This window comes from Tachysurus fulvidraco, chromosome 12 (assembly GCF_022655615.1).
Source record: "Tachysurus fulvidraco isolate hzauxx_2018 chromosome 12, HZAU_PFXX_2.0, whole genome shotgun sequence".
In the NCBI taxonomy this organism is placed as follows: Eukaryota; Metazoa; Chordata; class Actinopteri; order Siluriformes; family Bagridae; genus Tachysurus; species Tachysurus fulvidraco.
The window spans coordinates 27,007,721-27,020,348 of NC_062529.1; the positions used below are offsets into that span (position 1 = coordinate 27,007,721).

Below are 12,628 nucleotides of genomic sequence, written 5' to 3' on the forward strand. Positions count from 1 at the left end.
TTGAAAGAAAATTCAGATGTGAAAACAGGGTGTCTTCGTGATAAAATTCCCAAATATTAAATAAAAACACAAAACACAAAAAAGACACATGAACACGAAATGTAAAAAAAACCACATGGCAGCAGCAAAAAGTCCTGACAGTAACTCCCTCCCCAGTTGGGGCTCCAGACATGCCAATCACATAACGTCAAAAAATCTGTGGGAAGCAGGAACCCGGCGAGATCCAGGTGGGAGGAGTGAGGCACATGGCGAGTCAGGTGGGGGGAGCAAGGCACACGGTGGCAATAAAAAAAAAGAAATGTCCACACACAAAAAAAACAAAAACTAAAAGCTAAGAAATACGGGCCGGCAACATCCCCCACGGACAAGAAGTGAGGAGGCAATAATAACAGGAATACAGGAAGTAAAGCGGTGTCCCACAGGATCAGGTCTGGGGTGATGTCACAGGGCACCGAGAAAACAACAAAAGAGCAAATCAGGCCGGTAACATCCTAGGCAGGCAAGAAGTGAGGAGGCATCCTCCACAGAAAACAGGGAAACAGGACATGGAGCAGCGTCCCCCAGCAAAACAGATGTGGAGCCATGTTCACCGAAAAAAAGGAAAAGAAAACCAAAAAAAAGTTCTAAAAGGCCAGAAAGAATAATCCAAAGAAAACTTTCCACCAAATGGTTAGCGCCAGGCTAGAAGCTATCCTGCTCGGTGTGAGTAGCAGAACCCTTCTGTCAGAAAGTGGGGTGTCTTTGTGATCAAATTCAGACCCAAATGCAGGAATAGCTAAAAAATCATAGTCTATTAAATAAAAACACAAAACAAACAAAACCAGGAAACACTTGAAAAAGAAAACTGAAAAGAAAAGTGAAACGGAGCACATGAAGATAATACAAAGACGATAAAGACGAGGATTCCGCGGCGCCAGAATAAACAGGGGAGACAGTTGTTTATTGTTAACCGGACTACTGCAGCTCTCTCTATCAGGTCTACATATGAACACGTCCTCTGTAAATGATCAGCTGTGTGACTTGTCTTCAACCTGCCTACGTTCTCCACACCACCACAATGCTGTGTTCCTCCACTGGCTCCTGTAGCTGAACACATCACATTCAAAATGTTGATGCTTGCCTACAAAGCTAAAAATGGACCAGTTCCCTTTTACAGCTGAGTCACTGACTATTTTATACTTTCTCATGAAATTCTGAACTAGCATTTGTCTTCCCTGTTTGTTGTTTGTGTGTATTAAAAAAAACGTTGATCAGTGTTTTAAGCTCATGCTATATTAAGTCTGTAACCTAGTGGACCAGAGTTAATGTATCCGATGATAGATTACGTCACTCTAGATAAGAATGTCTGCTAAATGCTGTAAATGTAAATAGAGACTATACACTAATGACTACTGATTCATTTCTTACCAACTCACTCTGTACTGACTCACTTCATACAGACTTACTCCTTACTGACTCACTCCATACTGACTCACTCCATATTGACTCACTCCATACTGACTCACTCCATATTGACTCACTCCACACTGACTCACTCCATATTGACTCACTCCGTACTGACTCACTCCACACTGACTCACTCCATATTGACTCACTCCACACCGACTCACTTCATATTGACTCACTCCGTACTGACCCACTCCATATTGACTCAGTCCATATTGACTCACATCTCATGAGCTTTCATGAGTTTTCTAAGATACTTCTCTGATCTTCACTGAAGCTGATATTGCACAAGAAAAAATGTGCTTAAGTTCAGAATTGAGTGTAACTGGGACATGCCTCCAGACATCGCACACATGTGTAACTTCTGAACAGCATTTAAGACTGAAGCTCAGAGTACTGATGTGTGTAATTTCAGGATTAAACCTTAACTCCCCTCTAAACCCAGAGCTCCATCAGCAGAGGTTTAGTGTTTGTCTGAAGTCATAATTCACTCAGAAATTTGTCACTGTTCACTGATCCTGAGTTTTCCTGATGTATCTAAGTATCTAACTGGGATTATTTTGTTTGGAGATTTCAGAAATGTTCTCTGTGGTTTGAATTTGAACATAAATCTGATTCTTGCTGAATCACTGCATGAAATCTAGATTCACTTGAAGGAGTCAAAGATTTACAGTGAGTTTAGAGATTTCTCACACTCGTTTTGACCTTTGGAATATAAGATATTTGATATTTGGTTGAGATTAGAGAGAGAAATTGCCAGAGGGAATGAGAGAACGAATGCAGACGCATAAACATCACCACATCAGAGGATAAACCTGTTTTAGCTTCACAGCATTTAACAATGAAATTTGAGGATCTTTTGGAGGACCTTGATGGGTTTGGAAGGTTCCAGAAGATGATTGTGTTCCTCAGTTTTATTGGTCGGTTCACGCTCCCATGTCACTTCCTGCTAAACAACTACATCGGTGCTATCCCTCCTCATCACTGCAACCTCGGCTCTGTGGATAGGAATCTAACACAAGAGCAGATATTGAACATCAACATTCCCAGACAGGAAGACGGGACCTTCACTTCCTGCCACATGTTCTCAGAACCACAGTTCCATCTTTTAGATGAGTTGAATGTCACAAATGTTTCAGTTGTTGAATGTCAGAATGGATGGACATACGATAACAGCACCTTCATCAGCACTTTAGCTACAGAGGTACGTTCCATCAGGAAACCATCAGGTAGTCTCATGTTAGAATAATTAGCATCTTCTTCGTGATCCTTGTTATGATTTTAATCTCTCTCTCTCTCTCTCTCTCTCTCTCTCTCTCTCTCTCTCTCTCTCTCCATGCTGTCATTCTCTTTCTCAGTGGGATTTGGTGTGCGAGAACAAAGGGATGAATAAAGTGATGGCTACCATCTTCTTCGTCGGAGTGATGTTAGGAGCAGCTATATTTGGCAGTTTAAGTGACAGGTCACATTAAAACACTGAAATATCAGATTAAATGATAGCTTCATATTTTAGTTTTTAAAACCTCTGTTCTTTAAATCTGTAAACTGTAATTTAAGGTGTAATCCTTTATACCACAGTATTAACTGGCCACATTGACTGATTAACTGACTGATAATAAAATAATAATCTATATTTATATTGAAGCATCCTGAATTGCACTGAATTTTCCTGGTTTCTCCTCCAGCCTGGACATTCTTGTACATTTCACTGTAATGTCTCTCCTCAGATACGGCCGTAAGTCCATGCTGCTGGTTTCATATGTGCTGGCCTTGTGTTTTGCAATGGCGAGCGTGTTCTCCTCCTCCATCATCATGTTTGCAGTGTTACGGTTCTTCACCGGCCTGAGCATCACTGGAATCGTCATCGTCACCAGCGTGCTCAGTGAGAAACACCTCCATGTCACTCATATACTGTATACGCCTCCGTGCATACACAATATACAATAGTTTCAACAGATTAGATGGTCATACAAAGATTTCCCAAAGAAAAGCATTTATTTTAGTTTTAAATGATATAATTTACACCAGTATATTGGTTAATTCAGTTACATTTCCAGAGTGATTAAATAAATACAGTTCCCTTTTCAGGGAACTCTATGCTGCATCAGGGCTGGCGCTATGTGAAAGCTTCTGTGAGTAAGTTGTGTCTGAAGCTCTGTGCACACATGACAATTTAGGCTGTTCAATGGCTGCACTGGTTGCCACAGAGAGGCACCTGCGGCTCAGTTTATAGGGTATTAAAGATAAGGATAAGTCCTTTCTCCTGGATCCCCCAATTTCACCTCAGGGCTTGTTCATCGACGCAGTGAGTTTTGTCATTGACAGGCACCAGGAGGCGAAGCGGCAATTGGCGGCATTCAGGGAGTTTCCCCCTCACTGCGGCAAGACTGGGCCATCTTCCTGCCACACCCAACCCTCTCCTAGCTCACTCAGAGCAGTAAAAAGTGTTAGTGTGGTGGTCCCCTTGCCCCCATGCCCCCTTGTCTAAGAATAGGGAGGCCAGTCAGTGTGCCTAGGCCCATCAGGTGAGAGGGGAACTTAGGAGTGAGGTGAGAGGGGTTCCTAGGAGTGTCCTGTTCTGGAAGGCTCTCCCTACTGCCCGCCCTGCTGCCTCCGGAATTTCGGGGAGCAGTAGGATCTGTAACTGCTCTTATTCCTTGCACGGATCTCTCTGGGTTAGCACCTGCCAGATCACTGTTTCGGGGTACCCATGAGATCTGCGCGAGGTTTACACCACTCTCAGACAAACAGGCAATGTGGAAAGTTCTGCCAGGTGTGCCTGGATACCATAGAATAAGGGTACAGGATCTAGTTCTCCTCCCGCCCTCCATGATTTCAGGGTGTGTTGCCCACGGTCATTGGCAGGCACCAGGCGGTGTTCCTCCAAGTGGAAGTGCGCAGCCATTTATTCTGTGGCACCCGGAGAGCAGTTTGGGGGTTTGGTGCCTTGCTCAAGGGCACCTCAGTCGTGGCTGTCCCAAGACTCGAACCCACAACCTTAGGGTTGGGAGTCAGACTCTCTAACCATTAGGCCACAACTTCCCCACAAAGACCTCAAAGACGCTTATTTCACATAGGTATTTTGCCAGAGCACAGAAAGTTCCTCAGGTTCGCCTTCGGGGGCAAAGCGTACCAGTATTGTGTTCTTCCTTTTGTAGTTGTGAGTGTAGAACTTTAGGTGAGAGTGGGTAACAAGATGCTCTCATATGTCGAACATCAACAATTTTCTTCCTGATACTTTCAATTTTATCAGTGAAGAATCTCATGAAGTCCTCACTACTGAACTGTGATGGACGTGTGTTCAGATCTACACACAGTTGCTAGAGCAAGAGAAATCAAAGATTTTTCTTGTGCATGTGTAAGAGTGCACATTAAGAACAAGCACTTAAAAGGAATTAAATCTATATTGTGTTCTCTGAGTTACAGTGAATTTGCAAATTGCTAAAAGATAGTGGCAACACCACCTCCACAACCAGAATCCCTTTAGGTTAACATCCCCTCAGGTTTATAAGGGTTATGCGCCATGGGCTTTGTACCTTTCTTATGTGGAAAAAGACCCCAGTTCCTAGACTTGGGTCCCACTCTAGGGGTGTGTCACAGTCACAGTATTCTTTTGACAGATACCTCGCATTCAGGCTGGGGAGCAAAATTGGATCGCCGCCCCGCCCAGGGTCTATGGGAGGGCCCTTATCTCTCATGGCACATAAATTGCCTGGAGATTCTACTCTGGGCAGAGACCAGGTTCCTTTTTCTGAGAGCAATTTTTATACCAGGGCATGTAAATCAGGAGGCAGACTTCCTGTCGAGGCAGGTGCTGAGGCCTGGTGGAGCAAATTTGGCAGATTTTCGACCGGATGAAAGTGGATCTGTTCGCCTCCAAGGAGTCGACCCACTGCCCACTGTGGTTTTCCCTCTCTCATCCGGGCCCTTTGGGCTTGGATGCCTTGGTATGGACTTGGCCGAGGCTCTGTCTGTACGCCTTTCCCCTGGTAACTCTGCTCCTGCAAATCCTAGCCAGAGTGCACCATACCTGAGTCAACCTTCTCCTAGTTGCTCCTCATTGGCCCTCTCTAGTTTGGTTTGAGTCTCCCTCCTGAACAGTACTCCATGGGAGGTTCCCATCAGGAAGGATCTCCTCTCTCAGGTGCAGGGGGCAATCCTACACCCCTGCCCGATATGTGGTAGCTCTGGGTCTGGACTCTCATCTAAGGTGACAAAGGCTCTACTGAATGCTAGGGCTCCCTCTATTAGGAAGCTGTATGCTCTGTAGTGGTGTGATGAACGCTGTCAGAATCCAGTTCACTGCCCAGCCGGTACAGTGCAGGAGCTCCTGCAGTCTTGCTTATCTCTGGGCCTGTCCCCTTCTACTTTTAAGGTGTATGTGGCCGCATTTGCTAAGAACCACAAACCTGTACTCAGGGCCTTTGTGTTCTGTGTGCTGTCAGGTGGCTGAGGCCTTCCTGTAGACTGTGCCTTCCTTCCTGGGACCTCTCTGTGGTCCTCGAGGGGCTGCTGGAAGCCCCCTTTGAGCCCATGGAGTCTGCCTCTGAGAACTTTCTGACTCTGAAGACGGCTCTGCTCTCTGCGGTCTTGCCTCGCCTCTCAGTATAAGTGCTCACTCCACTGGGGGTATTACCTCATCCAGTGCCTTAGCCAGGGGTGTCCCCATGGAAGATATTTTGGTCCTCTCCGCACATCTTTATCAGGTTCTATAACCTAGACTTGGACCCCACTCCAGGGTCCCAGGTCCTGCAGGGCCATTGATGTTCAGGGCATGTCTGCTCATGCTCTCTCATGGTCATCAACTAGCATGGGGATTGGCATTCCCTTAGCGTCAGCCCATAATCACTTCATCACATTACCTTCCCGAGCCATTAAATTGGTGTGTGTGCACACAGAGCTTCAGACACAACTTCCTCACAGTCAGCCCTGACGTAGTGTCAAGTTCCCTTCTTAGGTTACCGGGTTACATACGTAACCTGGTGGTGTTCTCTCTGTGTGTGTTCTCAGATGTGGAGTGGGTGAGTATAGAGAGCAGGAAATTGGTGGGTGTGATTGACAGTTTGAGCTGGACTTTTGGTTACATGGTGCTTCCTGTCATGGCTTACGGAGTGAGAGATTGGAGATGGCTAACTGTGACGGTCACTTTACCGCTCACTGTGGCATTAATCAGCTGGAGGTCAGGATTTTTATAACACACAATAGCAAAAAGCACCATGATTTATAATGACATGAATCATAAAATATATAAAACATATTGTTGTCATCAAACATCAGGAAATGTTTTATTTAATTCGTGATTAAATGAATATTCTTCATAATTAATTAATTTCTATGTAAAGCACTTTGAATGACATCTGTGTATGAAATGTGCTATAAAAATAAACTTGCCTTGCCATAATTCAGTGATAAATAAAATCATTCTTCATTAAAATCAGTCTAATAAAATAAAGATTAAATTTAATGATAATTTAAAATATGAGGCATCACAAAAATCTATGCAATATTATGAATTAAAATCAAACCAACCTGAAACAGATCCTGCACATTGTAACATGCCGCATGATTACTGATGACAGTCAGGATACAGTGACTATATAAGGGAAATGGATCAAAAATATTTTACATTATTGTTTAAAAAAAAACAATTTTTGTACAGTTCTAAAGGTAAAGACTCTGTGAACGTTTCCACAAGCAGGACACCTGAAGAACCCTGTGTTTCTGATGTAATGTGAGCTAATTTGGAAATTCTGATAAAGCAATTCTTCTGTTTTAATTACAGGTGGGTTCCAGAGTCCGCTCGGTGGCTAATCGCTAACGGTAAAGTGGAGAAAGCGCAGTATTACTTACAGAAATGTGCTGAGATGAACAAGAGGACAAGAACCTTAACCATCCTGAAACCAGAGGTGAGACCTTCAAAACCCAGGGGAATAAAAAAAGAATAAGTAAAAATAAGACGTGTTAATAAGGAAAGTAAATCAAATAAGTTAATGTGGAAAAAACTTTCAGAATTTAAAAAGTAAGCTCATCATCATAAACAGTACATATAGCACTGTTAACACACCAAACTTCACAAAAACCCAACGAATTATTTGTCAGCTTATGAAAAGCAAATTAATTCTTTAATCTTTTTGGAACTAGTCACTTGAACATTATTTCAGAATCTACAGTGGCAAGTTGTAAGCCTTTATTTTTGGGGGTTTTCCACACTACCAGTTTTAACAACACCCATATTACTTTTTTTGGTACAGCTGTATTTTGTATAAAGTGCTCCAGGTCTTCTTTTCCTCCATAGAACCGACAATCCCTTTTCACAGCTGTGTTCAGGTGTGCTACCTGTTCATCGGTGGCTATTACCACATGAATTATCCTCCACTGCAGGTCACCAGTGTGTTTCTCTATGGGCGGTTTATACAGCGTTCATCTGTCTCTCACGAGGAAGTCTGAGTTCAACATACCCGGCCACCTGGAGACTTTCTGTCTCCTCAATGAGTTTTTGTGTGTGATTTTAACTGTAAGGTTATACATTGCATTTTTGGAGAAAACTCATTTGAAGAAGCTTATGTGAGGAGTCTTAAGAGTCGAGATGGAGTTTACGGCTCCCTCTTCTTGTTCTCTTTATGCTGGGAAAACTCTTATTTCTGGGAGCTCCTTCTTGTTCCCCATGTTTTGGAGGTTGTCATGTCTCGGACCAATGTAAGTCCTGTGGCCAATTAGTAATGCATTGTAGATTATTTCTGCTTTCAGTTTTAATACCAGACCAGAAGATTTAAAACTTGGCATGTCTTTCAGTTCTCCGGTTGTTCTACACACTTCATCTTGTAACAGATGACCCAGACTGATAATACCGTTCAGAAACAAGCACTGCTGTATACGTGCAGAGGACAGCAATCTTGTTTGGATCAACTGGTTGAAGAACAAAGGTTTCTCAGGTGCCCAGTGTTCAGGGATACTCTTTTATAAGACTGCATGGATCTGTAGAAGGGAGTGAGCACAGATAAACTCTTGGAGATTCATTAATTGATTCATTGTTGTTAAGTCACCCGCTCGCATCAGCGTCATGCAGGCAATATTGTCCCAGAGTGTATCTTTACTGTACAGAAGTCTCTGAGCAGTTTGTATCCTGAAGGCACAAATCCACTTTCACATCCACCAGTCCTTGTACTGCGAGGTATAATTCTGGTGTGCGAATCCAGTGTTGTCTGTTAATGTCTTAATTTCCACCTTACTCCTGCTGCAGGTTCTGTCCTCTATAGTGTCTGAGGGAGGAAACAGGACATACACATATCTTGACCTGATGAGGACACCCAAAATGAGGAGACTGGCTCTGATGACTGGAGTTACCTGGTACACACACACACACACACACACACACACACACACACACACACACACACACACACACACACACACACACACACACAATTGTCTCCAGCCTTTATCTCTCCTTCCTCTGTAGTTTATGGCAGTCCTGTTTATCTCTTTCAAACCATGAATTATTTTCCTTGCCACCATTGGAGTTCGTCACATTTACTTTCCTCTCCTCAAGTTCCTCATCCATGGACCTCATCTGGTCTCTACCTCATAAAAACCCAGGAAAATCTCATTAAATTTATTTGTGTAGCGCTTTCAACAATTGATTGATGTAGGTGTGATGGATCATAAAAACCTAAAGATCTCTCAGTGCTGTGGTGTGAGACCATTAAGTGCTTTATAGGTTAATAATAGTGTTTTATAATCAGTGTGAAACTTGACTGTAAGCCAATACAGTGAGGATAAGATAGAGGTGATGTGTTCATATCCCCTGGTTCTAGTTAGGACTCTAGCTGCTGTGTTCTGGACTAACTGGAGCTTGTTTCTGCTCCTACTGAACATCCAGACAGTAAAGTATTACAGTAATCCAACCTAGAGGTAATAAACACATGACCTAGTGTTTCTGCATCATGTCATGACATCATATTTCTGATCTTAGTAATATTACTGAGATAAAGAAGGCTAACATTGTGGTATTATTTATGTGAGCTTCAGATGAGAGACCGGTATCAATAATCACACCGAGGTCTTTTACTGCTGCACATGATGTAATAGAAAGACCATCCAGAGTTACTCTGTAATCAGAAAGCTTACTTCTGACTGTCTGTGGTCCTGGTACAAGATCTTCTGTGTGTCAGAGTTAAACAGGAGGAAGTTAGTAAGTGTCCACTGTCTGATGTCCTTCACACAATCTTCAGTCTTATTAAACTGGTGTCTCACATCTGACTGAGCTGAAACATACAGCTGTGTGTCATCAGTGTAACAGTGGAAGCTAATACCATGTTTATTAATAATTGTACCAAGGGGTCAATGGTGTCAAAAGCTGCACTAAGATTAAGCAACACCAGCAAAGAGACACAACCCTGATCTGGGGCCAGTAACAGGACATTTACAACTGTGCGTCTGTCTAATTTGCTACTCAGATATCGTAGGAAATTAAGAATAGCTTAGTGAAAGTGGAAGAAATCAGAACACAGATCTCTTACTGCACTTTCCTGTGATGTGAGACGATCTGACCAGACCTCCTAACCTTCATTAGAACTTTCATCAGTCACTCCATTGCATTTGGTAATGTACTAATTGCCTTCCTTGGATGCTTGGGTTACTAACAACTTCCACTCTATCTCTCACATAACAAGCTCATAGATCCCAAACAATCCAGCTTTATAGTGGCACATTTCACAGGTTTCCTTCAGCTCCTGCTGCATCGGGTCTAAAACACAGATGTTCTTCTACTAAACCATAAACGACCAACACACTGCACCACACTATACAAAGAAAATCTGCATTAAAACACTTCTCTGTCCTGAACCCAGGTGGTGGAATAAACTTCCCCTCGCTGTCCAAACAGCTGAGTCACTGGCGGTCTCTGAACTGAGTGTTTTTACTAACTGTATTGTCTCCCAGCAGAGTGTTTAGACTGATGGTATTCATACTGTAGTCTCCTAGTGAGCTGATAATATGTGTGACTGCCAAATGCTGTAAATATGATCTCTCAGCAATGTTCATAAATAATTGCATGTGTTTCAGGTACGGTGTGGCTTCCACTTACTATGGGATCAGCTTTAACATCAAAGGATTTGGTCTGGATCTGTACCTAAACCAGTTCCTCTATGGTACTGTGGAGATTCCTGCTAAAGTTGTCGTCTATCTGTTGCTTGACCGGATTGGTCGGCGTTGCACCGAGGTGTGCGGTCTCCTGCTGTCAGGCTGTGCACTCATCACTAATGTCTTTATACCAAAAGGTAAGGAGATAATGTTACAAATTTGAAAAAGCCAGCTTTAATGAAGGAGGCGTGGCCTCTGAACCTGTTATTTCTAATGAAGGAGGCGTGGCCTCTGAGCTTGTCAGTTCTAATGAAGGAGGCATGGCCTCTGAACCTGTTATTTCTAATGAAGGAGGTGTGGCCTCTGAGCTTGTCAGTTCTAATGAAGGAGGTGTGGCCTCTGAGCTTGTCAGTTCTAATGAAGGAGGCGTGGCCTCTGAACCTGTTATTTCTAATGAAGGAGGTGTGGCCTCTGAGCTTGTCAGTTCTAATGAAGGAGGCGTGGCCTCTGAACCTGTTATTTCTAATGAAGGAGGTGTGGCCTCTGAGCTTGTCAGTTCTAATGAAGGAGGCGTGGCGTCTGGACCAGTCTGTTTCTCTGTCTGTAGATCAGTGGATTGTGCGCTCAGTGATCGGAGTTCTGGGTAAAGGTTTCGCCTCCATTGCCTTCTCAACACTTGTCCTATACAGCTCTGAACTTTACCCTACTGTCATCAGGTAACTAACACACACACACACACACACACACACACACACACACACGTACACACACACACACACACACACACACACACACACACACACACACACACACACAGACACACACGTACACACACACACACACACACACACACACACACACACACACACACACGTACACACACACACACACACACACACACACACACACACGAACACACACACACACACACACACACACACACACACACACACACACACACACACACACACACACACACACGTACACACACACACACACACACGTACACACGTACACACACAAGTTTGGGGTATTATTCATATGGTAATAAAAAAATAAGAATAAATACAAATAAAAAATAAAATAAAATAAAAAAAATATATTTTGTGTGTGTGTGTATGTGAGACAGACAGAATGGGATGGGCTATAACTCCTTCATGGGGCGGCTGGGCGTGGCTTTAGCTCCTCTAATTCTCCTATTGGACGATGTGTGGACTCATCTGTCGCAGGTGATTCTGTGTATCATTGCACTGATTGCAGGTGTGGTAGCAAGTCAGTTACCTGAGACGATGGACAGGTGTCTCCCTGAGACTATAGAGGACATCGAGGGGACAAGGTAAACATTTATATAATTGTATATTTAATTATAATACAGGAAAGTTTATTTCTTTACATCAGAGACAATTCTACTGTATATAATATAATAATAATGTAACTGTGTATATAGTATTTATATTTCTAAAATAATAAGTTAGATATTTCATAAATTGTGATCATTTTATTTTTACTATTCCTCTTCTTCTTCTTATTATTATTTTATTGTATTTTTTATGCTTATTATTTATTATTATTACAGGACAGGTCATGTTGTAGTTCCAGTCTGGGAGAAAAGAGGCCAAGAACAAGAAAATGGAAGTTAAGAAGAAATTTTATTTTTGACCTTTTTTTTGGTCTTAATTAAGTTTTATTTACAAAATATATCATTAACATAAAATATGCATTAAAGTGTTTATTTGGTTAATAATGATTTCAAGAAAGATTTAAAAAGATGTTAATGAGATGTTAAGATGTTAAAAAGGAATTTTAATTCTTAATAACTGCATTTTATTTCATTCACTTCTAATTTTAAATGTGTTTATGTTTAAATAAATAAAATAAAATAAGGATACAGTGATACTCTTTGTGTCTCTCTCTCACACACACACACACGCACACACACACACACGCACACGCACACGCACAGACGCACGCACAGACGCACACACACACACACACGCACACACACACACACACACACACACACGCACACACACACACACGCACACGCACACGCACAGACGCACGCACAGACGCACACACACATGCTCACACACATGCTCAC

At 42.6% G+C, this 12,628-nt stretch overlaps 1 protein-coding gene across 3 annotated transcripts; it reads left to right on the forward strand.

Moving 5' to 3' along the window:
- Positions 1-10: 10 nt before the first annotated feature.
- LOC113662026 (solute carrier family 22 member 7-like) lies at positions 11-12,423 on the forward strand. Of its 3 annotated transcripts, none has more exons than XR_003445165.2 (10): positions 11-2,650; positions 2,805-2,908; positions 3,174-3,328; positions 6,457-6,625; positions 7,229-7,352; positions 8,687-8,793; positions 10,510-10,724; positions 11,135-11,243; positions 11,788-11,863; positions 12,104-12,423. XR_003445165.2 is itself a non-coding variant. In XM_027176644.2 (10 exons), the coding sequence occupies exons 1-10, from the start codon at positions 2,288-2,290 to the stop codon at positions 12,165-12,167; spliced, it is 1,617 nt and encodes a 538-aa protein (XP_027032445.1). In that variant the 5' UTR covers positions 11-2,287; the 3' UTR covers positions 12,168-12,423. The 3 variants fall into 3 exon arrangements, 2 of the variants coding, with proteins under 2 accessions (XP_027032445.1, XP_027032446.1); XM_027176644.2 differs by having other exon boundaries at positions 11,657-11,863; XM_027176645.2 differs by lacking the exon at positions 12,104-12,423 and having other exon boundaries at positions 11,653-11,813.
- The last annotated feature ends 205 nt before the right edge of the window (positions 12,424-12,628 follow it).

What these genes read in the sequence shown, in the direction of transcription:
- LOC113662026 (XM_027176644.2), top strand. Translation starts at nt 2,288, where the DNA reads ATGAAATTTGAGGATCTTTTGGAGGACCTTGATGGGTTTGGAAGGTTC. An exon ending in TAACCATCCTGAAACCAGAG is followed by an intron (nt 7,353 to 8,686) that starts GTGAGACCTTCA and finishes CTCCTGCTGCAG; the next exon opens with GTTCTGTCCTCTATAGTGTC. An exon ending in GAGGACATCGAGGGGACAAG is followed by an intron (nt 11,864 to 12,103) that starts GTAAACATTTAT and finishes TTATTATTACAG; the next exon opens with GACAGGTCATGTTGTAGTTC.